This window comes from Fistularia commersonii, chromosome 5, assembly GCF_037954325.1.
Source record: "Fistularia commersonii isolate RoL2024-O1a breed Wild chromosome 5, RoL_Fcom_v1.0, whole genome shotgun sequence".
Lineage (NCBI taxonomy): Eukaryota > Metazoa > Chordata > Actinopteri > Syngnathiformes > Fistulariidae > Fistularia > Fistularia commersonii.
In genome coordinates, this window is record NC_141288.1 from 8,840,330 (window position 1) to 8,867,331 (window position 27,002).

General features: G+C 39.5%; 1 protein-coding gene across 14 annotated transcripts in view; it reads right to left on the reverse strand.

Moving 5' to 3' along the window:
- The window catches only part of plekha5 (pleckstrin homology domain containing A5), a 254,343-nt gene that overhangs the window by 750 nt on the left and 226,591 nt on the right, over nucleotides 1-27,002 (reverse strand). For 4 of the 14 annotated variants that reach the window (XM_086146710.1, XM_086146712.1, XM_086146709.1 and 1 more), the window contains 17 exons: nucleotides 26,476-26,529; nucleotides 23,640-23,720; nucleotides 19,784-19,846; nucleotides 19,598-19,678; nucleotides 19,366-19,518; nucleotides 17,645-17,746; nucleotides 17,418-17,526; nucleotides 16,221-16,264; nucleotides 15,330-15,527; nucleotides 14,541-14,679; nucleotides 13,597-13,718; nucleotides 12,675-12,866; nucleotides 12,460-12,600; nucleotides 11,184-11,264; nucleotides 10,123-10,265; nucleotides 9,653-9,810; nucleotides 2,539-2,555 (listed from right to left, as the gene is read on the reverse strand). In XM_086146710.1, coding sequence (XP_086002836.1) covers nucleotides 2,539-2,555; nucleotides 9,653-9,810; nucleotides 10,123-10,265; nucleotides 11,184-11,264; nucleotides 12,460-12,600; nucleotides 12,675-12,866; nucleotides 13,597-13,718; nucleotides 14,541-14,679; nucleotides 15,330-15,527; nucleotides 16,221-16,264; nucleotides 17,418-17,526; nucleotides 17,645-17,746; nucleotides 19,366-19,518; nucleotides 19,598-19,678; nucleotides 19,784-19,846; nucleotides 23,640-23,720; nucleotides 26,476-26,529 — 1,878 coding nt within the window. Of the gene's footprint in view, nucleotides 1-6; nucleotides 2,556-6,165; nucleotides 6,391-9,652; nucleotides 9,811-10,122; nucleotides 10,266-11,183; nucleotides 11,265-12,459; nucleotides 12,601-12,674; nucleotides 12,867-13,596; nucleotides 13,719-14,540; nucleotides 14,680-15,329; nucleotides 15,528-16,220; nucleotides 16,265-17,417; nucleotides 17,527-17,644; nucleotides 17,747-19,365; nucleotides 19,519-19,597; nucleotides 19,679-19,783; nucleotides 19,847-23,639; nucleotides 23,721-26,475; nucleotides 26,530-27,002 lie in introns of those variants that run through there. The other 10 variants (XM_086146723.1, XM_086146713.1, XM_086146714.1 and 7 more) reach the window with 8 other exon arrangements.

The following is a 27,002-nucleotide window of genomic DNA, read 5'->3' on the forward strand; positions in this document are numbered from 1 at the left end:
CTGAAAGCAAAAAAAAAAAAAAAAAAAATTATATATATATATACGTGTGTGTGTCCCACTAGGGACAATCTGTTATGTTGCAAGTGTGAAAATAGTGATACAGAAGCCTTCAGGCCCAACAAAGAAGCCAAACCAGAGCATATCTGCGAAGGTTCTCAGTCATCCAAGTCATGGTTCATGGTCAAATTTTATCATGGCAACTGGGCTAGTTTTTCTCCTAATTGTCTTCAAGGAGACTCTTAAGATTTGACGGTGACAAACCAATGCAGGTTAAAAGTAGAAAACAAGGGTGGTCACTTTGGGATTAAAGTAAAGCACTGCATGTGTGTAGATTTGGTGCTTAGCCCATTTGCGTGAGACATGCTCCTATTTACAGCCGCACTCAGCTTTCGCAGTATTCACTCTGAATGTCATTAACCTGGAGAATATTCGAATCAAGTTAAAATTGGCAAGGTGTCAAAACTTGTGTGTGTGAGTGTGTGTGTGTGTGTGCACTTATGTGTGAGAGAGAGTACATTCCTTGATAACACAATACTATGAAGGGCCTATGATTTCTAGTTTTATTGTGCTAATTTAACTGTCTAGTAGCAAGGATACGTTACCTTAGCAAGCTCACACCAACCAGATAGTGAGCGATATATGGGCTTTTTCAGCCTCAGTTCTTAAACATATTGGCCCCCGTTTCATTGATCACAGCTTAAAACTGTCTAAAGTTGAGCCCCCATTCTAAAATAGTTGCAGATTAAACTGAATTTAGAATCTTTACACTGAAAGCTGAGGGCAAGCACTGCTAATCCTTAAGCATTGCTAGTTGCCTTGCAACTTAGCGCCGAGCAGAGCATTAGCATAGTTAGCTAAGCAGACCTATACAAATAGTGGCTTGTAAGAAGCAGTTCCCAAAAGAGGGCTGGTGACCAGTCAAAAAATTTAACATGACCAAACTCTAAAATACATTTTTTGTCAAGATTGTGAAATGGTGTCCAGTCTTTAACCAAGCAAGAAAAATGAATGCATGTAAGCTTGCTAGCTGAATTCAGTATCTAATAACATTGCACATGAAAACCAAAAAAAAAACATGTTTTTTTTTAGTTTATATCAATTAGTTTACTATTTTTTCAGTTGATTCAGTTAATTGTTTCTTAATTAATGAGACAGTCTGATGGGCAAATTAGCTAAAAGTTACCTTGTCAACTGCAGTCATCTGAGCAAAAAATAAAAATAAAATCAGAAATAAATTAATAAAGAATGTGAGGAGTAAAAAAAATAGAAGTCATCGAAAAACATGCAAAACTTTATCCTCAACTTGAGCAGGAGATAATGGGGTAAGAATTTTTTAGCGTAGGATTTGGGATTTGGAAAAATATATCTGTTTTTTTTTTTTTTTTTTTAATTTAATGATAGTTATTGCACTTGTAAAAATAAAGCTACTTAGGTATCAATGGAGGGCATATTCCCTGTGGACTTCCTGGGAGCTTATGTTTCTCAAAAAACTACATAACTCTCAGCTGCAACCACAAATGTGCAAGGTAGAATTCAATGACATGAACAAAATAACATCTGCCGCAAAAGTCACTACCAAAGCTTATGATGAGCGTTGGAGAGCAAATCAAATGGAAGTATGTCTTGCCTTTGCTAATCCAGGAAGTCGGACCTTTCTATGCTTCCTATGACCCAGTACCTGGACAGCCAACATTCTCTTTATATATTGTCACCTTTCAGAAGAGTGTGACAAACATGACATAAAACGATTCACCTGAAACACTGAGAAAAAATTGTCAGCGATTAAGGATAGAGTGCTTGGCATGATTCCAAGTATGTAGGCCAGGTTGTCTTATTCTGGTGTTAATTCTATATCTTTTCAGAGATATGGATGAAACTCACTCACCCTATAAAAAATCACAACCCAATTTTGAAGTATTCAACTGTAATTGCACAAAAACACCATCTAAGAAATTATCTGATGTAATTTACGCATGCTTTGTCCGAACCCAAACTGGACGCATACAACATATTCACACTTTTGAATCAAAATTTTTGTTTGGTCCCTGCTGCTCTAGTGCAGCTAGTGCAGCTGCTTAGTGGCAACAGCTCAGAATTCAAGAAATTTACAGAATATACAGCACATATTTTACAGCTCTTAAAACATGAATAGGCTTGTGCAAGTATATATAACTTTAATCAATTAATAATTGATGAATTTTCAGTAACTGAACCATTTCACAATCTTATTTCGACACAAAATTAGGGAGAAAATATAACTCAGAAAAGCTAGTGTTCCATTAGAATGTATGAGTATGGACAATTCTAAAAGGAGCAAATGTCTTTCTGGATGTGATGGAAGTCTGTGTGTGTATTTGTGTGTGTTTGTGTGTGTTGCTCAGTGTGTCCTTTCAATCTCCTTGTGGAACAGTAGTATCAAAGTAGTTCTGCAAACGCAGGAAGCCATGGAGCATGCTCGGTGCAGGCTGGCTACATTTGGGCTTCACAGGATGCCATCATCGGTATCAAGTCAGAGGTCACTCACGTGTCGTTACTCACCATGGTGAACATCTGTGCTGCAGGGTGAAGCAGAGGGGAAAGATGGTGTTAGTTGCATTCTGCCTTGACAAATTGCTTCCAAAAGTGGTATGCACATAGCTAATTAAAGCATCCGATTATGTCAATTATGACAGGTTTTAGAAATGTTTAAAGACATGCGCTTAGTCTCACGATTGAATCAAGAAATTTACTGACTTCATTTGAGAGAAAGTTCACATTCTTAGGCAGAATTTGATAGCGTAGGTGACTAGATGGCGTCATTAGATAGCTGTTTAAGCATTGACCATATACAGTAACTTCCTAATGATGAGTTAAAGAATTACAGCTAACAGTTGCCATTTAGAGTAAATTATCACTTGTTTTATTGCTGCTCACCTAACTTTAAGATAAGATAAGAGAAGATAAGATAAGATAAGATAAGATAAGATAAGATAAGATAAGATAAGAGAAGATAAGATAAGATAAGATAAGATAAGATAAGATAAGATTGATCCCCATAAGTGAAATTGGTCAATTCTTTTGTCATAGCAGCTTAACAGTCATAGTGTCAATAAATATGAATATGAATATAAAAAAGAGACAATTAGGCGACAGCAAAAGACATCCAAAAATAAATAGACAGCAGAAAGAACAACAACAACATCAAGGATAAGAATGGACAACAGAATGGAAAAAAAAGACAGTAAGGGTGAAAATAGACAACCAAAATGACAACAACAGGGATAGGAACATAAATAGTGACAATAGCAATGACAAAAATAAAGAAAAATAAGCAGGATGTGAATAGGCTGAGACCAACAAGGATAAAATAGACAACGGTGTTAGGGCATGACATGTGAGAATGGAATGATGTAGTGAGATTATGGCAGCACAGATACACCTCCGGCCGTTCAGACTGCTGTTGTAAAGTCTGATGGCTGTGGACACCACGGAGTGTCTAAAGCGTTCAGTTCTGCACAGGGTGGGATGAACCGTTGGCTGAATGAGCTGCCTGTCAGCCACAGCTCGTTGTGCAGAAGGTTGGTTGGATTGTCCGGGATAGGTCCCAGTTTGTCCTTCACCCTCCCCACTGCCACCGATTGAAGATGGTCCACGTTCAGTCCCACCAACGAGTGGGCTTTCCTCACTACCTTGCTGAGCCGGCTGACATTCCACAAGTTCTAGCACTGCCCCCCAGCATCCATAGCAAAGAAGAGTGCGCTGGCTACCATGGACTGACAGAAGGTCTTGAGGAGCCGTTACACCAAATGCATGCAACGGCATTGGAAACACATCCATCCACCCTGACATACTGCAGCCTCCTGTGAGGTGGTCAAGAATCCAGTCAGTGATGTCAGGGTGAAATTGCGCACCTCACCCCATTCACTACCTTACCCATTCATTCATTTGTTATGCCCTAACTCTGTTGTCTTTTTCATCCTGTTGGTCTCAGCCCACTCGCTTCCTGCCTATTTTTGTTTATTTTATTTTTTTCTAAATCATTGCTATTGTCACTCTGTTTATGTTGTCGTTAAGTTTTTGCTGTCTACTTTCATCTTTACTGTCTTCCTTGATGTTGTTGCTGTTGTTATTCTCTCTGCTGTCTATTTATTGTGAATGTCTTTTGGTGTTTCTAACTGTCTCTCTATTTATATCTATACTCATATTTATTTTGACTTATAATCGGTTATGCTGCTAATGAAAAAACAATTTCCCCTATAGAGATCAATAAAGTTTAAATTATGTTATGTTGTGTTATGTTATGTTATCTTCGTTAATCAACTGCTTGTTGTTATTGAAACAACAGACCTTTTGGATGGGGCAATGTCCTCACAGAATTTGATATATTCTGTTATGCAACGAGAAAGACCCTGGGTGTCGTCACTGAAGTCCTTTTCAAAAGGGCCCCGGTCCGTGACATTGAAGCACTCCTGCAATGCCTTCTCAGTGGCTTTAGACCAGATCTTCACAGACCTGGTGCTGGCCGCCCACCATTAATGTGTAGCTGGTGTCCAGGGGGGACAAGGTTAGGGTCCGAGTTGCCCAGTAGGGGGAGAGGGGAAGAGTTGTATGCATCCCTCACATTTGCATACAGGAGGTCCAGGGTTTATTCTCGTTGCACAGTCAAAATATTGTGTGATGGTGGGGAGAATGGGAGTGAGGGGGACATGGTTGAAGTCCCCGCTGACCAGGGTGGGAGCACTGCGCAACCGCAGGTCCGCGATTGCCTAATGGATGACGTCATCGGCGCCGGTGCCAGTCGTAGACGGAGGAACGCAAACGAGAGCCAGGATGGTGTGTGAAAGCTCAAGCGGGATGTAGTATGAGCCATGAGCTCCACGTCGGGGGTCTGCACAGAAACCTTCACGGTGATATGACCGGTGTTGCACCATTTCCTGTTAATGTTGACGACAAGCCATCCTCCGCTCTTCTTGCCGTTCTGCCTCCCCCGGTCCGCGCTGATCAACTTGAAGCCGGGCAGATCAATGTCGCTGTCCGGGATGTTGACCTGTAGCCAGGTCTCTGTGCAGCACAGCACGCTACATTCTCTGGAGACATGCTGGCTGTCGACGAGGGCTGCCATTTCGTCGGTTTTGTTGCCAAGCGACCTCACGTTCCCCATGATGACCGAGGGCTGGAAGGGCTTGCATCACCTGTCTTTCTCGGTCCGCTCTCTCACCTTCGCGCCGGCTTTCCTCCTCAGGCGGATATCCCGCCATCGCTCCTCGATGCGCACAGCGGGGAATCCGACTCCTTTCCTTTGTTGGAGAACTTCCTCCCGGGTGTATTTTATCGTATTTCTTGGGAAACACTGTGTCAAGCAACACAATGCACCGCAGAAACGGTGTATAGTCCCACCCGCGAAAGAGGAGTGGATAGGTAAATAAATAAGTCCAAGCATGTTACGCAGTGTTTTACCAGACAGTCAGACCGAGGGGTAGATTCGCACTGAACATCAATAAACACCCTCTATGATTCCATGTGTGTCACTGAGCAAAGAAATTGTGACAACATAAACCTCTTGATCAGGAACAACAGTTGTTCAGACGAACAGTTTTACACCTGAACAATCGTGCCTGTAAAGACACTCAGTCAAAGTGGAATTTTCATTGATGAAAAAAACATTTGAATTTCCATTTCCATTTCCTTTGTTGATCTTATGGTAAACCAAGTACCAATCACCATCCATAGTGAAGAGGTGGAGATAATGGACTCCTGCAAGTGCCCACATTAACAATAAATTGGACTGGTCACACAACACTGATCTACTCTACAGGCAGGGTCAGAGCAGGATGTTCTTCCTGAGGAGACTGCGGTCGTTTAGCGTCTGTAGCGGGCTCCTCAAGACGTTCTATGACCAGTCTATGGTTGCCAGGGCACTCTTCTTTGGTATAGTGTGCTGGGTGGGCGTTGCCAGGACCCGTTAGGTCAATAGGCTCAGCAAGATAGTTAGGAAAGCCCACTCAGTGGTGGGACTGAACGTGAATCATCTTCATCGGTGGCAATGGGGAGGGTGAAGGACAAACTATCCTAAACAATCCTGCCAATCCCGTGCGTGACGAGCTATGGCTGATGGGCAGCTCATTCAGCCAACGGTTCATCCCACCCCGATGCAGAACTGAACGCTTTAGACATTCCTTTGTGCCCACAGCCATCAGACTGTACAACAGCAGTCTGGACGGCACACAACTCTGACCAGTCTGAGGTGCACCTGTGCTGCTTCCACAATCTAACTCTGCATACCCAGCCTGCATACATCCTGCATATTTTTTTTTGTCTGGTTGTGTATTTTTCACCCTTACTGTTCCTTTATGTCAGTGGTCCCCAAACTACGGCCCAGGGGCCGGATATGGCCCGCCTCCACATTTTGCCCTGAACAATACCAGAAATGCATTATGATTTTTTTTTCATTCTGGCTATCATGACTTGTACATGCATAGAACGTAATATTATGTTCCACCCTTCTACAGTCTGTGCCTTATCTGACACCCCTCCCTCAAAAAAGAATAAAAAATCCTGGACACACCCCTGTCAAATAACACAGATAATGGCGAAAAGATTAGGAAAGAGAAAAATAGATTCAGAATGCAGGGTATTTAACCTACAGTGCACAAACCATTATTGTTTTGCTCAATTCAAAGAAAAGGCTGTTTGTCTCATCTGTCAAGAGACGGTGGCGGCATTCAAAGAATACAATCTGCGCCGACACTATGAATCCCGTCACAAAGACAAGTATCATAGCTTGCAAGGCCAAATGCGAGGCCAAGCTCAGCTGAACCAGTCCTCTATTCGAGCAAGCTTTCAGGTTGCTCAACTGATAGCAAGCAGCAGTAAACCTTTCACTGATGGAGAATTTGTCAAGAAATGTTTAGAATGCTGTCGCGGAGGAGGTGTGTCCCGAGAAGAAAGACGTCTTTAATGCCGTGAGTCTGTCAGTGACTACAGTCACAAGATGCGTTGAAGAAATTGGGGGTAATGTATATGCCCAGCTGCAGCAGAAGACGAAAAAATTTGACTTTTTTTTCATTAGCTCTGGATGAGAGCACGGATGTGCAGGACACAGTGCAGCTGCTAATTTTTATTCATGAAGTTAGTGCAAACTTTGAAATATGCGAGGATCTGGCAGCCCTCCAAAGTCTCAAAGGGACTACGATAGGGGAGAGTATTTTTGGCAAAGTATGCCAAAAATACTTGTTAGCATCACGACTGATGGACCCCTTTGTATTGTGGGTGGGTCATATATTGGTAAGCTTACTTTTCTGACTTGAACAAGCCATTCTGGGTACAAACAAATATAATCATAATGAAATCTACAGGGATAAAATCTATTCTACAGCCATACTGATAGTGAAATGTGTTGTGTTGGTATCCGTTCGGTTTCATAGCCTGCTTCCTCTCTGGTTTTCATAGTGAATTTGATATGAGAGGGCTGCAAACAGTTGTGTCTACAAGAAAGTTAATTTTCCTTGGTCTTTTTTTTTCTGTGAAAAACTTGAAAAGGGTTATTTGGTTATCGTTTATTTCATTAATAGTGTTATTTATTTAATTAATAATGTGATTATTTATTTTGTTTGTTTTTTTCCTGTCAAGATCCCAGAAAGGGTTAATTTTTGGTTAGGTGTGGCTTACTGGAAAATAATAAATGTTTACATTTAGAAACCTCTGTGATCATCACACTTTTTGTTACAAACTAGCCCAGCCCCCTGTCAGAGAGGGGAAAAGTTATTTGGCCCTGGCAGGAAAAAGTTTAGGGATCCCTGCTTTATGTTGTCCATTGTTATCCCTGATGTTGTTGCTGCTGTTGTTTTTGTCTCTGCTGTCTTTTTTAATTCATAGATGTCTTGCTATCTTTTGTCATCTGTCACTATTTATATTCATATTTTGTGGAATAGAGCAAGAAGAGGATGCGATGTGCTGATGTATTTCAGTGCAACTTTAGGAGTTCAGATCTGTCTTTCAGTATGTCTTGATCAATAAAACTTGAATCTGACCTCAATACCAATTCACAGAATCAGACTACTTAAGTTTTAACTTTCATGAAGTTTTCTTGAGGGGTGCAATATGAGCCGCAAACAACTGGTATTCCTTCATAGCTTATTTATCATTTAGTTAAGTAGCATGAGTTGCATAACTGATGTAAGTGAAGCACAATAATGGTAACTAAAGCACATAAACTTTGTTATGACATTAAATGAAATGAATGAAGTCAAGGGACTCAGAAATAACAAAAAAGGGCAGGAAAGGAACCGCAGAGAAATCTGACGGCAACAGTAATTTCAAAGTTTAACATAGCTTTCAAATCCAGATTTTGATCTTCATAGCTTCTAATTAAAACATTGTCTCATTGTGAGTGTGTGTGTTGATGGACCGGTATAAAACCATTTAATTCTCAGATCCCGTGTTCGAAAAAAATGCAGCTTTTCTGTTTTCCCACTAGAGAGCGCTACCTGTTAGGCTTTCCTCGAATTTTCAGAATCAGAAGTCCCGAGTGAATTCATGTTCCATTTAGACACAGATTTGTTGATGTTATTATCCATAGATCACTATCAAAAATCTATTTCTAATTAGTCCATGAGTCATGTGATACTATTTTGTTATTGTATTCACATGACTGCTTTGTGGCATGTGTTGATGTTTTAAATTACACATGGAAACTTTTCCAATAATGGTTAAGATATTGCGGAATAGGCCAAAGATGATGAGCATCAAGAAAGATGGTATGGTTACTATACCTAATGTTACATGGAACAATCTTATGAAAGTAATTTAGATTCAAAAATAACCACACTCTTTCAGTATATACTTGTCAAAATAAATAATTTAGTGGGCCATCTGAACCGTTGCTAACCTGTGATCACTATGAATGATTCAACATAAACAATTACTATTTTTTTTGTCTTTGTCCCAGTACAACAAATCCTAACCTCAACACAAACTGAAATGTAAAAGCACACATCTTTACAATAATGTAATAATGTTGGCCTATTGTGAAATTCTGCACAAAAAGCAAAGCTGTCTTTGTAGCATACACTTCAAAGTCTTCCCGATTAGTTTTAATGGTTATATATTTATTAGTTTTCTAAATTCAGCTCAATAAATGTCACTGTATTTGGAGGCTTGGCTCTTATAGAAATTTGAACTCATCTCATCCAAAATTTAGTTAGGAATTTGATATAGACTGATATAATTCATGTGTTAAGGTAGCCAACTCAGTGAATATCACACTAAACTGCACAAAGTTGATACTTTGAAAAAGATTGGATCTTAGCTGGCTTTCTGTATATACAGGCAGCTTATGGGACAAAATAGTCAAAATGTGACAATTATAAATTTGGTATTATAAGCATATATTTTATTATATCATAAGCTCTAAGTAGAATGATAAATGCCACAGTATCCAATTTTGTGCTATATTATCATACAGAAGCTCTTTAAAGATTTTTTTTTAATTTTAAAATGTTCCTTAAATGTCAGTCCTTAGGCTATAAGATCATGGGATATTATTAAGTCCTTTTTTTAGTATAATTATTTTTTATTTTATTCAAAAGCTATACAAAAGACAAACTCTGACTGCAAAAGCCATATTGCGGATATTATTGAAGAACATGTAAGGAATGTATAGGAATGAACTTACAAGCCAGGAAATTGTTGTGTTTCTTTTCATCCACAGTCAGCTGGTTGAAAGTCTCCAGGGTTCTCTCCAGCTTCTCCTCTCGGGTAGTTTGTTGCATCAACTCAGACTCCTGATCCTTAGGCTCAGGGCTCGGCGTCTCAGGCGCGGGAGTCTGGAAACTACGAGGAGTGGAAGGGGTTAAAAAAAAGGGGCTAAAAACAAGACAGCTGCTGATAGCACATATATCAGTGTGAGGGACTCAAATGAGGAACCACATACTGCTGATCATAACTGGGAGAGGTTGTGACATTTGGGAGCATTAGAATTTAATAATCATTTCAGATTCAACAAAGGACCATGATAGATAGCATTTTTGATATCAGGACATCTGTGAGTACCTGGTGTTCCGTTGTACCCTTTAAACAAAGCTTATTTTTTACTAATGAAAAAACTTTTGTGTTTTTTTTCTAGTATTAGACGAACACACAAACCTGTTTTCAGTGGTGGTGTTTGTTGGGGAGCTGGTTGTATCTTGTTCTCGGTTTACGTTGTCGTCGAATGCCTGAAGGTTGACAAACTCCACATGTCGGGGTTCTGTTCCCAGATCCACTATCACAACCCTTTGGCTCTCACACTGCCCGTCCGCGCGCACACACACACACACACACACACACACACACACACACACACACACAAACAATTATTTCAAACAATGTTTTTCTTTCTGGATATGCACCAAAACGGTATGAGTGTAAGGTGAGAGCAGGACTCCCACTGGCATTAGCTCCAGCTCAGGGTTCCAGTTGAATCCAGCAAGTAAAGCTGCTGTAGCCCATCCTCCTCTACATTTCCAAAGATCCCAGATTATACAGATTTACACTGTGAGGTGACACTGACACAATGGAGGATTAGCTGCTGCATGGTACAGATTGGGTTTAACATGCCAAACTGATTCTCCTTCACCGGTCGCAGCCACCATTTGCTTTTATTTGCCATCCAGATCCACAGCTAAAAGGAGACTAATCAGTGTCTGGGAATTCTAATCCAAGAGCCTGATGTTTGAGTGAAAATATCAAAGAAAAGGAACACTGCAGTTGTGCTTATTTATATATCTCCAATTTTGGTTTGTTTTTCAAGACAAGTTGAAATACTTATATAATCATATTAGTTTGACATAGAGGCTACAGAGTCTTATCTTTAGGAGCTGTTTAATTGCATTACAATATATGTTTGCATGTAATCAGATCGTAAACATGGAAAATAATGTGTAAGTGCGGCATCTGACTTTTGCACTTGCTTATTGAGAATCCCTGTGTGTCTCTAGGTTTACTAGACTTGTAAATTTGTTCAAACTTGTTGCTGTGCAGACAAATCTGCAAAATTAACAAAGGTTAGCTTTTACATGTGACTTCTTGTTTCTTTCTCAGACCCATAAATACGCATGAGTGAGACAATGCGGCAAAATCAAGACATAGTTCAAAGTGTCAGAGCTCAGAATTTATCCGTCCCATTCTAGTGAGACTGAAGTGAAGTTGAAGATTGACTCCTGCACCTGCTGGTCTGAAACATCAGCCTGCTGCTTCTTCACCGCTCTCTCCTGCTTCAGGGCCTCAAACGCCTCACTTTCTACCTCCTGTAGATGGAAAGGCTGTTGTGAGTCAGTTATGCATGATATCCAGTATGTTTTATTCGCTCATAAAACTGGGCAAAGTGCTTTTACAGAAGTTTTGTTAATAGTTGTTAATTCAACTTTTATACAAACAGTTGGTAAAAGCTTCTATATAGATGTTGTTTTTTTTTTTTTAAAAAGGAGCTAGATAAATCTGGACACAACATTACTGCTCTGCTGCCATTTCTAATAATACATTCCAATGTATATTATTAAAACATTTGTTCTGGTGTTATTTAATTGCCTAATTTCTTGCTGATTAGAAAACAGGTTTGATTGTAGATGGTTTAAAAGGGACTAACCATCCAAAGATTCATAGCATTTTAATCTATCTATCTATAATTCTATAGATTGATAGATAGACAGAGTGTATACTGTATGTATGTGTATATACACAAGTATGTATAGTCACTTTCATTATGATTTAAATCAGAGTCAGAATCAGAATACTTTATTGATCCCCTAAGGGGAAATTGCTTTCTGTTGAAAGCAGCTCCTGCTCACAGAGTAAAGTGAAGAATCAAAATAGAACTGTTGTTGGGATCCAGCACAAGAGCTCTGGATTCAGCTCCTATCACCAGTGAGCCTGATGGACCAGGTGTATGATTCCAGCCGGGGTTGCCGGCACACCTGCCGCTGAGCAGTCCTTATCAAATGGAAGATAAGACGAGCCTGCTACCAGCCCTTCGGTGCCAGATTGTTGATTGTTCTTTGCAAGTGCCGCCTGCCCTGCATGCTTAGGCTTGTGCTGCCAGCGTTTAGATCCTGTGACTCCTGATGCCTTTCCTTGCCAGCCCCTGGTTCCTGAGACCCAGTGACATTCCCCAGGAGACAACCCTGCCCCAGCACAGCTCCCCGTTCACCTTCCTCGTCAAATAAACCCCTTATGACGCCCTACCTCCCGAGTGTCATTGTGCTAGGGTCAGACACACCTCCCTTAAACATGACAACTCTATATAAAAATAAAGAATATAATAGCAAATAAAAACAGTAGGAAGAATCAAGTTAAAGGTATTTAAAAATATATGTAACGTGGATTTACACATACATGTGTATATGATTACATGTAGGATTTATGTGTATGAATCAGGGTTATAGGATACGGTCATTGCACAGAAGACAATGGAATTATTACACATATGGAAAATCCCCCACGAACCTTTAATGCGGGTGTCTCTGTGGAAGTTCCAGCTGCCTCACCACCTGTCCTGCTCTCGTCCATGTAATGGACCTTCAGCTGCTGCAGGGCTGCCTCCAGCTCCACTGGGTTGGCCCCTGCTCCCTCCATGTGGACTTGGCTCTACACACAGACACAGGCTCACACTTGGAAAAGCACATGCCTTGTAATGCGTGTGTTTATGTGTGTGATGTTACCTGTAGTGTAAGGAAGGAATTGTCCTTGCTAAAGGAGGGTGAACGGGATGGAGTCTCTCTCTTCCTCTCTCTTAGCGACGAGGCCTGCTGGTTCCTCCTCATCCTCTCCAGCTGCTCTTCAACGCTCATTCTGGTTCTGCCCACCTCTCGCTCACCGAAGCCTGCCTGATCAACGGCACTCCTGGGACGATCCTGCAAACACATCCCGGTGACTAACGCACACTAAAACATGCATCTTTAAAAAACGTGGAAAATGAAGTAAGGCTGGCTTCATCTGTTAACATGATGCTTTTCACCAGTTAAGCTGGCAAATTTGGCTGTCTTTTCCAGCGCTCCACTCAGATGTGACAGAATATTTATGGGAAGTGATGGAAAGCTGCTATATGACAATTATCACCCAGGTAGGAGAGAATGTGGTGTGAGAAACTGCGATGCAAGTTCTTTTTTTAGTTCCCTAACTGGTTGCATCACTCGTGTACTCTTAACAGGTTAAAGGCAACATCTTTTGAGGTCTTTTTCATCTTGCATTCAGCTGGTATCTCAAAGTTAAAGTGCAAAAATAAACATGTTTTAACGAGTTTGATTGGGCCAAAAATTTGATTCTTTGAAAATAATGACCTGTTTTTTTCTCCTCAAGCTCAAGTTCTGAGTCAAAAGATACCAAACAGGTGATTGAACCAGTGAAAGAGAGATTTTGTTCAAGTATTAGTTTTAGTTAGCAGTACATGTGACGTAAACCTCTTCACAGATGGTGGGGGGAGGGGCTGGTGAAGCTTTACTCAGAAATGTTCAGCCACATAGACAGCCATGTCTATAAAAACTATGTTCTCCATACTTTTTTTTTCCGTCACATATCATGAGTACTTTTGGCTCATTAAACAACATTTTTGGTTTGGGTTCTGATGCCAGGGGCCAAACTTACAGATCTGGACTCTGGCTTTTTGGTCTTCCTCAGAGTGACGTAGGAAGCAATTGTGGAGGACTCCGGGGGGCTCATGGGAGACTTGGTCCTCGGAGGAATGATGCCCACTGGGTAAAGCGGTGCTGGTGGAGAAAGGACAGAGAAGGCTTGTCAATCTGGCAACGTTTGTCTTGGTCCATTTCCCGTGGAATGTGTACACAAGGTGGGTAGTCTGACCCGATTTTGCCTCTAATGCTTATTAGAGCATCAAGAATTCACATTATTTCCTTGTTGCTAAACACACTGTGAGGAGCACTTTTGTTGTGTTCAGGTCATATTAGAGACAAGTATTCAATTTATGTGACAAATACTTTTTCACTCTTTTTCACTCAGTATCCAGGAACTTGAGTGTGCCTCAAACTTACTGTACTGTATTTAGTGTCAATTCATGACGCTATGACAATATATTGCTGCTTTCCCAAGAATATATTATTTGTACAACTAACAAGCATTATTAATTCATTTTCATCTCTTAAATGATTTTCTCCTCAAGCAGTAAATGCTTTTCACAATTCTTGAGTCAGTAATTCGGCAAATTTACTCAAATATCTCTGAAACGTGCAATGGTAAATAGAGTAACGCAACTATCTGAATTTTAGGAACATGCATTTTAAACACATTACTTACTGTATTGTTTTCAAATGCTGACAATAACATATGTTGCAAAATGTTTTTTGGCTAAATAAGTCCCTGTTTTGTTTTCGAAAGTTACTTGCTGATTTCCTGACACTCTAATTTGAATTCAGATGCCTTGCATATAAAGTGACCAGCAACATGCGACTGTAAAACCCAGTTTATGTTGTGAAAGAAAATTGTGATAAAAGTATTCTTTATTGTGTTCATTCACTTAAAACTTGATAATCAGCTGGTGGATATTTAGAATCAAGTAAAAATAGGAAGAGCACCTTTGGATGGTGTCTCATCTTTATTGTCAGACGATGTTTCTGTCTTGTCCTTGTCCACAACGCCATTGGCCTCGTCCACCTCCTCCTTCACCGTTGTAAGCTCAGGCTCGCTCTTATATAGCCGGTAGTCAGGACCTTGCTGTGAGGGCAAAAGAGGATGAGTGAGGTCCTTAATGTACGCGTAATATTATTTTTTTTCAATCTAATAACTTTACATGATGTATTTATCATTAATAATCTTGTCCTTATGTTTTCCCTTTAATTCTTGTACATCTTGAGTTTTCACTGAATGATTAAAACTATGTTTGACGTTTACATTTCGTTAGTTTTGACTGGTAACTCTGACAACCTTGGCTAAGCTTGGCATTTCTTACATCAGGCGCATAATGAACACAAAGCAAAGATGAGATGCACTAGTAAAAGAACATTCATACCCTCACAATAAAATATCATCCATTATTCACTCAAATTAAAATCTGGACTTGAAGGGCTCGTAAGAATCAGACACAGTATGCGAGAGGTAGATGATGGGATGGAGCACAGATTGCACAATGAGGTAAAAAAAAAAATGAAGAGTGTGGTAAATGGAGAATTTCTGAGGAGTGTTAAATCTGGGTATTTAAGGGGGTTCTTATGAGAAAAAAGAATGTAACAAAAAAAAAACCTTCACGCTCACAAACTCCCATAGAATGGTGGTGGTCAGAGGTTGGTGTGCTAATTGATGGTGACACCAGAGATGTAAAGGGAAGCGGTGGGCAGGGTGTGAATACGGGGTTCTTCAGTTCTTACACTGTGCCCTCCATTCCTGGAGCCTTGCTTGCGGTCATCAGAACGCTGCATGTGAGGGGGCAGGCGGCTGCCTGATTTTGAGTGGTGGGGGGGCGCATGTGGGGGGCGATCTGCTGAGTAGTAGTACTGTGGGAGTGGTGGGCGGGGGGGCACACTGTCGCCCTCCTTGAGAGGACTTAGAGGCAGCAGCATCACTGCCTGTCAACAGGTAACACAGCTGTCACTCCAAGGAAAGCAAAGATTACCGCTTCACTTCCTGTCAGGGGCAGGAAGGTGTCACTCCAGCCTGAAATACAGCTCTGAGCCCACCGAATATCTGAACGACCGCAACAAAAACAATCCCAGTTCTGGTCCTGATGAATGTATCGTATAATTTTCTCCTCATAATTCTCACAGAATATCAGAATAAGTTGAAAATAGAGAAATGGAGAAACTACCGAACTGTGCAAAGCTTTTTATTCATCATCAAGGCACTATAGTCAAGCAAATCAAATCAGGGAAGTACAGCCAAATCAACACTGATAGCCTGTAACACAACTGGATCAAGCAGAAACAAGGTTCTGGTGAAGTATTTACAAGCCCTCAAACCACTTGAAAGAAGAGAGTCGATGCTCAAATTCTTTGTGAAGGGTACTTCTTACCCCCTTGCAACTATTGAAATCGAACCTGTAACATCGATAGGTGCAATACTTTCTGGGTAAACAATTCAAGTCCAATTTGAAGGTATGTACCATGAGCATAAACTTGCCCTTGGCTATCTAAGTCTGCTTTCGGTGTAAATCCCTGTTGGCAGATGAAAGTCCTCAGCACTACCTTGTTCAGGGATTCACAATTTTTTTCCATTTGGGGAGCAAAAAGTAAGAGCGCGCTCGAGCTTGAGACTTGCCTTACCTCATTCTTCTGCTGGATGGACAGTGGTTTGGACCCAGAAAAGCCTTAAAAAATACAGAAATAAAGATTTCATCAATTTTCATCAAAAAGGCCACTGTTACTCTCACCAGAAAACAACCAAAAAATAAAAGCATGCATATGTACATATCTATCATTACATTAACTATATTACCATATTGTACAGTATCATGACAATTTGCCACTAGTGTCTTCTCTATGTCACAGCTTTTTGTGCGATTGTTATAATTGATTATTTTGCATTGATTGTTATATTAAATATCTCTCATGCATCTCAGTGGTTTTGCTTCACACTTGAGCCAGTTGCTTGAAACTTTTAGAGTAGGTTATGCTCTTAAGAGGCCTCTGTATGTTGCACCCATTGTGAATAAAACAATATTTGAAATTTAAAGTCATTAATGTAATGCAGTAGTAATGATGGCAGGTAAAACAACATAGCAACTGTATCAATGTTTCTGTTTTCAAGTATTATACTCTCCTCTTTGTTTTCATTTATGCAATGGTTTCGCACAGCAAAATGTGCATTATTGACGCTATAACATCTGTTTGGTTTGCGTCTCATGACATTAAAGCATATGAATACACCTACGGTATCAAAAAAGTGGTCTGTTACATGCTCCCGTGGTGTGCGCAATTGGCTGATAGCTCAAAGCTTAATGGAGCTGATATAAGGCTTAAGAACCTGGAATGAATACTGATTTCACACTTTCGCACTGAGAACTACAGTCAGATGTCAGTGTGTTTTTATTTTTTGTCCTGTTTAAATAAGCTCATAATGTGGTGCCCACACAGGCATGGATTCAATTGGGTCCAACTTATACAAGATAAGAAACCAAGGAGTTGATTTTTAAATTGTTATTCATGTGACCATGACAACAAATGGACATAAAAAAGTGGATTAGCTGCACTGTTTGAATTAACAAAAGAGGATTAATGGAAAACCTGAATGACTTTAGTGTTTCTTACAGAGGAAAGATTATATGTGTCACAGTAGACCTTAGCAAAGAGTTTCTCATGTTACTGTACTCAAGACACAAAGTTTCTCAGTCACTGAGGTGACGGGGACAACAGGCTATAGAGCTGCTGCTGAGAGAGTCTGTCGGCCAAATGTGTCTAATTCTTTTGGTGATTATGGTTTTTGGTGCATGGACATCTAGCCGTGCATTTTACTCCGCTCACCACTGTCAGTGCTCCGCTGTGGTTTATTTTTAGTCAGTGCCTCCATCACATCCTGGATTCTCCAAAGCTCCTTCTGGATCTGGATGTGGCGCTGACTGGGAGGCTCCGTCTGAGATAGACGGCACAGATATGTGTCGTTAAAACCCAAATCAAAGAGAGGATACAAGTCCTGGTGTGTATGTGTGAATGTTGTGTATGTTGTGTATATATATATATGTGGCTGGTACCTGTGGGCTGCCGAGGGCCTCCAGCTGCTCCAGTAGGTTGGATTTTGCCAGAGTGACATCAGCCTCCAGCCGGTCGTACTCCCTCCAAGAACGCTCCAGTTCCTTCAAATCAAGTTCACGACAGGATTTAAATCTATCAATTCTAACTCTAAAAAGCATTTCTTTCATTCATTATGGAACTTTGGAAATCATGGAATTTACGTATACTTTTCTTAAAATGATAACAATGATATTTTTATCATTTATCAGCTTCTTTATGTTTTTATTCTACTTCCACATATTCATGTGTTTATTTTCTAACCAACAGTTCTTCAAACTTAATCTTATTTGGTTAGTCTCCTCTTCAGCATATGTATTTTTAATTAAAGGCCTTGTTTTTTTAAATTAATTTCTCAATATTATCAGCTTACTTTTTGGGTTTATTCTCTTTTTGCTTTTTTATCCTGTCACTACTGCATCCATAGATGTTGACATTTTTTCTTTCATGATTTGTATATATTACCCAACAATTATTGGCAGTATTATAATTCTTTTAAGCTGTCACAGGGTCTGGGTTTGTTTATTGTGTAAATCACCTCAAACAACAAGTTATACATCATGCTTGTGCAAAGTTCTTTGTGTTGCTGGTTTGCATTATATTGTTTTGTTGTATAAAGAATGCAGCATTGCTGTAATATTTCTGTAAAGTTTTACTGTGTAAAGTTCTACACTGGGATGCATGCGGCATAAACAAAATTTTACTAGCTTATTGATTGATAATTGCTTACAGAAAAGCCATTAGCAGGCACAACAATTTCCTTCGGGATAAATAAAGTTGTTCTCATCTCTCTCATCTCTCATTATGCCCTCTATTGTTAGTTCCACTGTAAATGAACACAGTTAAGTGGCATTTCAATCCCCCGCAATGTGATGCATGGCTCTTTTTTTATTAACATAAGCTCATTATGTGCATCTCAGGGATGCCATCAAGGTGGGAGGTCAACTTACACTCATATTAGACTAAGGTGTCAGTCTATTGACTGGGGAGAGAGAATGGGCTGAGTGTCTTTTCAATGGTTAAGAGATGTGATTGAATGCTTCTGTATCGAGACCTAAAGAAGAAGCAACAAATGTAGCTGTGGTTCTGTGTATCCCTGCACTGAGATCAATCCCAATAGTATAACAAATATATGAAATGATATGAAATATGGAGAAATGCATACCACACTTATATTACCGAAGGAGGAAAACCCAGATACAAGTTGTCATGTCTTATTTTTCAAAGCTATGACAGGAAAACACAGGCTCGAAAACAGGATCCCAACTATGTTTGGATCTGCAACCATCTAACAAGATCATCTAAATCAAATTCCATAAAAGTGATCAAGTTGAAAGTTGTGGCCAGTCTATACAAAACTAGGCAAAATATAGATGCGACGCAGATGTTTCACTCAATATTTTAAGTATTTTCTGTTGCAAAATGGAAAGGCAAAAAATGGGAGTGCTGATTTATCCAATCCCAAGGGGTTTCTGGATGGAGATACATAAACACTGAAAGCTGTCCTCTGATAGGATTGGTCAGGAAGTAGGATTGGTCAAATAGTAGATCGACCCCTGAGAGGCTTGTTAAAATAATTCTGGAAGAGTCTGCCAGAGTGAAAAGGCTGGAATATTATCATCAAAAACTGTCATCCAAGTGTGTGTGAGTGTGTGAGTGTGCGTGTGTGTGTGTGCATGCTCACGATATTGACTCTGGACAGCTCCCTGCAGGTACTGAGCAGACCATTCTGGAGCACATCCCTCTGCTGAACCAGGCTCTGTGTAGCAGAAATATTGGTGCCACCCTGTTCACTCAGCTCCTGACTGGCAGACAGCAGGGCCGTCTCCAGGGTGTGCTGCAAAGCAAGACACACACATGCTGTGAGCTGTTGTGATGTTTCTTCTGAAGAGACACAAAACAGCGGCGATGTGTACCTTCTCTCTATGGAGCTGCTGCAGTTTCTCCTCCTGCATCCTCACCGCTTTGTCCTGCTCACACAGCCTGCTCAGCTTAGTCTGATGTGCACAACCACACATACACACACAGGCTAAATCTAAACTACATTTCTTTGGAGAGGAGTTTTCTGTTTTTTCTGAATGAAATGTCCTTTTGTGTCTTACGTCGATGTCTGTCTCCTCTGTGCGCTGGACGAATGTGCTGTCTTTGAAGTCATCAGGACTGACCTGGATGGAAGGAGGCACCAGTCAGAAATTGAAAGCAGATGGTTGATAATGACAAAACCTTAAACCCCTCATTCCATTGCTTTCTAATCTGACGAGATAGTCTGGCATGATTTGTCATGACTCATGTGTGACTAGCTAAAAATTCAAGGTAAAAATACCAAACATCATTTCATGGAGGGATTCAGGTTAGCATTAGGATTAATATCTAGCATCAACAACAACTGCTACAACAATTCTCTGTTGATGTACAAAACACTTCCCAATAGTACCTCATTCTATATTATACATGTAAAATAAATTCCTACTCATTTGATGTGAAATGAATGAACATTTTAGTATAACATTTCAAGTTTACCTGCATAGTCTGTTTGCAGAGACAAAAAATGACAGAGTGACCCTTATTTACACAAAAAAGTGAAATGGGTGGATGCAAGGTCATGAAATGAATAATGGCTGAAACTAATGTGTATAACTAGCGCAATGAAAGACCTCTGATAATGATGCATGCAGCATTTACACTTCTAAAACGACTGGATTATGCCTTTTTTTATTACGAGACCTAAGATTGTGTGGTATCACTATATTACCGCTGTGCAGGTATATACATTGGAATAAAAAGACAAAAACAAACCAAAAGGATGAGAAAATGACTGCTTAAAAGTCTTGTTTTGCTTCTCATCACAACTATTTAAAATGTAATCACTTCTTGGTTTCATTCCTTTTTTAGTTGTTGAAATTGTTTTCATCCCTTAATGGATAATGACCAATTCTGCCAAGACATTGTGTCATGAAAATTTACAACAGATAACAACAACCAGGAAAAAGGCAAAACATTATAAAGGGTGTGAAGAGGGAGCCTACTGAGGTGATAACTAAAAAAAAGGCTGCCTGAAGTCAATCTACTGGCTGCATTCATGTGGGAAATTGTACTTTACAGAGCAATGTACTTTTTAAACAAGTGGACAAGCTCTATGACATTTTCAGCTTGAAATGAATAAAGGCATTACAGAGGCTCTTCTTTGACAGGTTCGAATTGCACACATGGACAGCTCGAATACAAACGCAATTCAACTTTTCATTTAACTTCACCTCAACATGTGTTCTGATATTGAATTTTCCAGTGTAAAGTAATAATAAAGTCTGTGCATTGCATCTTAATTCTCTGTAAACTGTTGTTGAAAGCACTCAAATCTGGCCGACGTGACTTATATGAAATACAGGAGCAAAAAGATTCCATCTAGAACGAAGATTTGTCAGGAATAATCATAACCACAAGAAAGGACCTCCAGTGACGTTATATTGCTGCCTGTGTGAGTTTAAGGCACTTTGCAAGTTGTAAAGGCTGATATCTCTCCAATATCACCCCCTCACTATCTTAGCCCCTATCCCCAATGGGAACTATCCCTGCGAATAATGCCAACAATACAATTTTTCACACAAAACAACCATCTTCTATCACCCTTACACGGGGAAGAAATATAATATTAGAGGTCTGATTTCATGTTCCACTATGCATGGCATCTATATGCTCAAGTGTCCCTGTGAGTTAACATATGTAGGAAAAACAAATAGGCAGCTGAGAACCCGCATCGCCAAACACCATAGCACCATTAGAAATCAGGTGACCTCCAGCCCTGTGGCGGCAGATTTCAAGGACACGAAACATAATGTCTCGACCTTGAAATACCTGGGGACAGAGGCCGTAAAGTGTCCCGCAGAGGGGGAGATCTAAACTACATCCTTCTAAAAAGGGAGTTGTTCTACATATAAATGCTGGGCACACTAACCCCACAAGGACTGAATAAGGAATTTGATATTAACCCTTGATATGTCAGCGTGTTGTCCATCTAGGGTTGTCCATACCATAATTTCTTTCCGTCTATATTTTCATTCAGTCTATATTTTCTTTCTGTCTATTTGTTATCTCTGTATTTTTTTTTCTGTTTGTTTTGTTTTAAATCCAACAAGGGGCGCACAAAAAAAGGAGGGAATCAATCACATGATCATTCTTTTTAATAATGGCGCCACAATAACATGTTTGTTAACACACATCTTCGGTAAGCATCTGTGTAAGAGGAAAAGCCTGTAATTGCTTGAGACGTCATGCATGCGTGTACGTTTTTGGTGTTATATGTAAAATAAATCATCTTTTGGAGCACTTTTGGTGTGTGGATTTTTTCAAACTCTACTTAGTTGAGTTTTTTTGATCCAGCAGCCATCCCTAACTGGGTAGTGGTTGCACTTGTGTTTTTCTTTTTTAGATGAGATGAGATGAGAACAACTTTGTTTATCCCGAAGGAAATTGTTGTGCCAGAGTTTCAAGTAAGAAACATAATAGTGATAGATAATAGTAGAAAAGAGGAAGAATAAGAAATACAATGAAATATGAATTGTCTAGTAGATATTTATGACTACCCATTGTCAACGACCCATTATATCTGGAAGCTGCCAAAGGATTAAAACGCTGAGAAGTTAAGCACACTAAAACATATTCAAATTCCTGATATAAGTTTTTGCAGTAACTAAATTCAACAAATTCTTAGGAATATTATTGTAGTAGGTGGAGCAGTTGTTCGCACTTCTGGTTCCTAATTGGATTCTGAAAGGGGGGCCTTCAGTGTGGAGTTTGCAAGGCCTCTCCTGTTTGTGTGTGTGTTTCCTGCAGGTTCTCTGATTTTCCCCCGCTGCCCAAAACAATGCTACAGATTAGTAGGAGGTCCCATTGGAAAATAGAGAGATTCACAAAGTGAAAAAAAAATAAAAAAATTATCAGACCAAAAAAAAACCTTAACTTTTATGATGGTTTGGGTTTGATGATTTTTTTTGATTCACAACTGGATTGCCATTCAAAATCATATCACATTTTGAGATTTTTAATTCTTTTGATATCAAATATCAACAATGCATGTTGCCCCCACAAGATAGGGCAATCCAAAAAATAAAGAGGCATTTGCTGCTATCGTCATTGCATTCAACATTTCTGTTGGAATCCTGGATGGAACTGAAAAACACAGTAGTCACCTCACTCATCCACTCATTTCAATTGTGGATTAGCTGTGTGGTTTCCATGGCACTATATTATCAATATGTTGACTTTTCCAGGTCAACGAGAAATAAACCACTTAAACAATATTTCGAAGGTTTCTTTGTGAGTTATGACATTCCCATACAGGATTTTTGTACCATAAATTTTACCTAAATTGTCACACAGTTTTGAAAAATACAACAGATTACTTAGTTCTGTTCTTTGAAGCTGCGAGCATCTGCAGGGGGGAATCATTAAGACAGAAACATCACAAACCGTTTAAAAGTGATAGTCAAACAAGTGCTGAATAGAAGTGGATTCCGCCGTTATGAACCATTACACCATGAGTCATGCTGGACTTGGATTTGGGCAGCATCAAAGCTATGAAATGAGATGTAGTAGTGGAAGGGAAAACAAATTCACATCAAATTGTGTTGAAATGGCGTCTGTGGAGGAGCTTCCCAGGGCTGATGGATGGATTCATGACATCCAAAAATGGTGAAACGAGACATTGACGGTGATATAAGAGGGCAACCCAGGCAAAGGTCTGGCTTGAGTCACTTTCTCTTAAAGGAAATGGGACTAGGTCCTCATTTTAGGGACGATAGAGTATCTAATCTAAGTTCACAACTCAGCAGTGTATTTCACATTTTGATATCATACTTCCAGAGAAGATCTTCAAGTCCAAGCACAAGGTCAAATGGAGGGCTGACACTTTTTTGCCAAAAGACGAATGAGACTCAAGTCAGAGCCAGCCTGTGCTCTTACTTGCTGGTAGAGTTGCGGCCTTGGTGCAGAGTTCTCGATCATAGTGTGAATCATGAAGATTAGAGGCTCATTCTCCTTCGTCTAGCGGAGCATCAAGGAAAGACAGGATACAGTGGTGTCATAATTGCTTAATGGCTGTTGTCTTGGGAGCGAGCAATAGCTAGTCCTCTCTACCTTGGAGATGAAAGCGCTTGTAAACCAAAAACAATCAGTTTATCAGAAGCCATAATGGTGTGTTTCTACACCACCCTGGAATGGATGTGGATTAATAATTAGATCAGTCATTTGTATTAACATCTCCTTTATAGGGTTTTGAATGCTTGCTTAAATTGTTTCCATATCTCTTTGCTCTCCTATTGCAAGTACTGGTACATGAGAAGAAAAGAAATTGTCAATGCAGATTATTGAGGGACTTGCTGGTTAGCAAAAACAAATCCTTTTTTTATTCATGGCAGAGATGAACGAATCATTTTGAGACGCAGAAGGGATTTGGTTTCCATACACAAAGATGGATATACCGGGGTTGAATACAACACAATTAAATACACCATACAAAATCATGTGGACACAAGTGCAAATTTAAGGTCTAAAAATAGAAAATAACTTGTAAAATAACATAAAAAAACAAACAAAAAACAATGCTATTCAACGACTCAGTTTTGTCAAAGGTTCTGCCATTGGATTAATACATGGATGAAACACATTCAGCATCCAACGTGTGTCATATCACAGTATGCCATGATCGGATTTATCTAACGTTTCATACCTGTTCGAAGGGGTTTCGCCTATTTATGCTGTTAAAAGTCCAGCTCTGTGACTATTTCCCTTCCAGGTGTGATACACATCGGTTTTAGAATGATTTACACAGAACTCCTTAGTATTATAATAATATTACCACACTGCATGGTTAAAATAGTAACATCCACTGACTATATGAATAACAAAAGCTCATAGATGTGGTTAAAGGTCCTCCTCTACTGGCTAAATGTCACTTAAGTCTTAATTCCCATCCCCTCTGTTTTCACAGAAGTTTGGGGGGATTTTAATTTTCATTAAAACAAACTCAGTTTAACTTGAAGCAAAACATGGTCTGACACCAAGATCAAGCTTCTTGGTTGAGATTCACTAGAGCGTAAAAAGTAGGTATGTGCTACCAATGTTAGTTCTCAGCTACTTCAAAGTTGACATAATTTAGCCCTGTTAAACTCTAAAATTCGTATCAGATCAAAATGAATCAAATCAGGGTGATCTACTTTGTAAGCTACTTTCTCCATGTCATCTTTCAGGGAAAAGTCTCAGTAGGTCAAATGTCTGACTCCATGACTGTCATTTCACTCTTTGTCAGAAACAGAAATTCATTTCAACAACGATCTCCTTCATGTAGGCTTAGGAATCCTTGCGAAGTCTGAACTCTTGTTTCAATGATTGAAGTTATTATATACAAAGCTGTTTATCATTAAAAAATGAAATAATTCAAACTAATTCCTCCTGAACTGTCAAGTACTATTTTTTCTCTTTTCAGCTAATTTGAAGTACTTTTCGATGTAACTTTTATACTCACGCGCTTTCGTTTCTTACTCAAATACAGAACATTTTATTTAGTGTAATTCACTGCTGGCAAATCAAGTAACTGCTGTCCAGATTTTTTATGTTTTGTTCAATTCCATAAAACATCCTGGTCTACCTCCAGAAAGCAAATAACCTTTTAGAGCAGAGCAGTTGCATCCAATAATGCCAGAAACGTGGGAAGATGTATTAATAATGGATGCCAAAAGAAAATAAGATGTTTACACACCTGCTACTTTGATACTAATCGCTGAACTATTTGCAAATTATGCTTTTCCCTGCAATTAGCCCATACAGCCAGACATGATCTTACAATACAATATTAAAGTGACTGCAGTGACACATCACAATATATCTTGCGGATGTGCCAGGAATATTTTGGGTGAAAACAAATACTTCTGTAATTAGGAAACTTGTTTCTCCACTGGCTGCAAAACACGGTCAAAAACATGTTGTTCTCTCTCAAATCCTGCCCTCATTTTTGTTTCCTTTAGTGAAAATAAAGCATTTATTTAAACAGAACTGGGACATCTACCTCCCAGCTATTCATGTAGTTTGCCTTGAGAACACAAGGACGACATTTGTAAACAACCAGAGAGGCTTCTACACCTGAGAAATTACAAATAAAGCAGCACTGACATTTAATAAAAAACAATATGAACCAATAAAGGTATAGCTAGAGTGAGGTAAAGTTGCATACCTGACAGAGAAATCATTTCATTTCTGTGGATTTTTGATTGATTTTACTCTCCTTTTTCAAAGATGGATATGTTTTCATCCAGTTGCAGTAAACATGCCATTTATTTGGTGTCATGGGTCTAAAACAATTTTTCTCTGAAGGTTAGGCTGACACGGTCCAACTCAGACAGCATTTACACAACTTCTCATCTCTGCAGCCCATTTTTAACCACCTTATTTCGGGGGAAAGGAACAAGTTCATACCAGCTTTTGCAGGAATTTCACCACGTGTTTTTCCACAAGGATCGTGTGAAAGACACTTTTAGTATCAGTTTCATTCACCACTTTATGTAAAAATAGATTAAGCAATTTATCACAACTATATTGTTTAGTGATAAGGAATAAATTCTGATTTGAATTAATTTTAACATTAGAAGAACATCATCTGTGGCAATGCATGACTAGAATCACAAGCAAGCATGTATTTTAGCAGTCCAAAACAACTTCTTTTTTATTATATTCAAATATTATGCTTGGCATAAAAAAAGAAAAAAAAAGCAGCAGCTCATACAAGATAGGAGGAAGTCCTCACCTGGCTGTCCAGGTAAACTAGGTTCCTCTGGAGGTGATGGGAAAGAACATCAGTCTGCAAAGCCCGGCAGGAGACGGGAGACAGGAAACAGAAAGTGAGGAGTGCTTGGCAGAAGAGGAGTGGGAGGAGGGGAGGAAAGGCTGTTTTATTTTTTAAAACCAGGAGCAAAAGCGAATTAAGAACTTCAAAGTCTGTGATGGCAGGAAATATGCATGCGGTAATGACTTCACATACAAATAGATTTAGGTTTGTCTAATCCCTTATCATAATTAACTTTACTTTCCATACAAGAGATAATAACAAATGGTTCTGTTTTTTTCAGGACCTATACTTGAAGTAAAACATAATCCGGAGTTTGGTAATACAGATGATATGCTTGGCAAAACAGTGATGTAAGATGCAAGAAAAGGCAAGCACAACACTAATAAAGCGACTCGGACTACAAACATTGAAACAAGTCTTCACTGATATTCACTGTTTAGAAGCATTCGTATTAATGGCATTCGTCATGCATGGTGGTCGGTTGG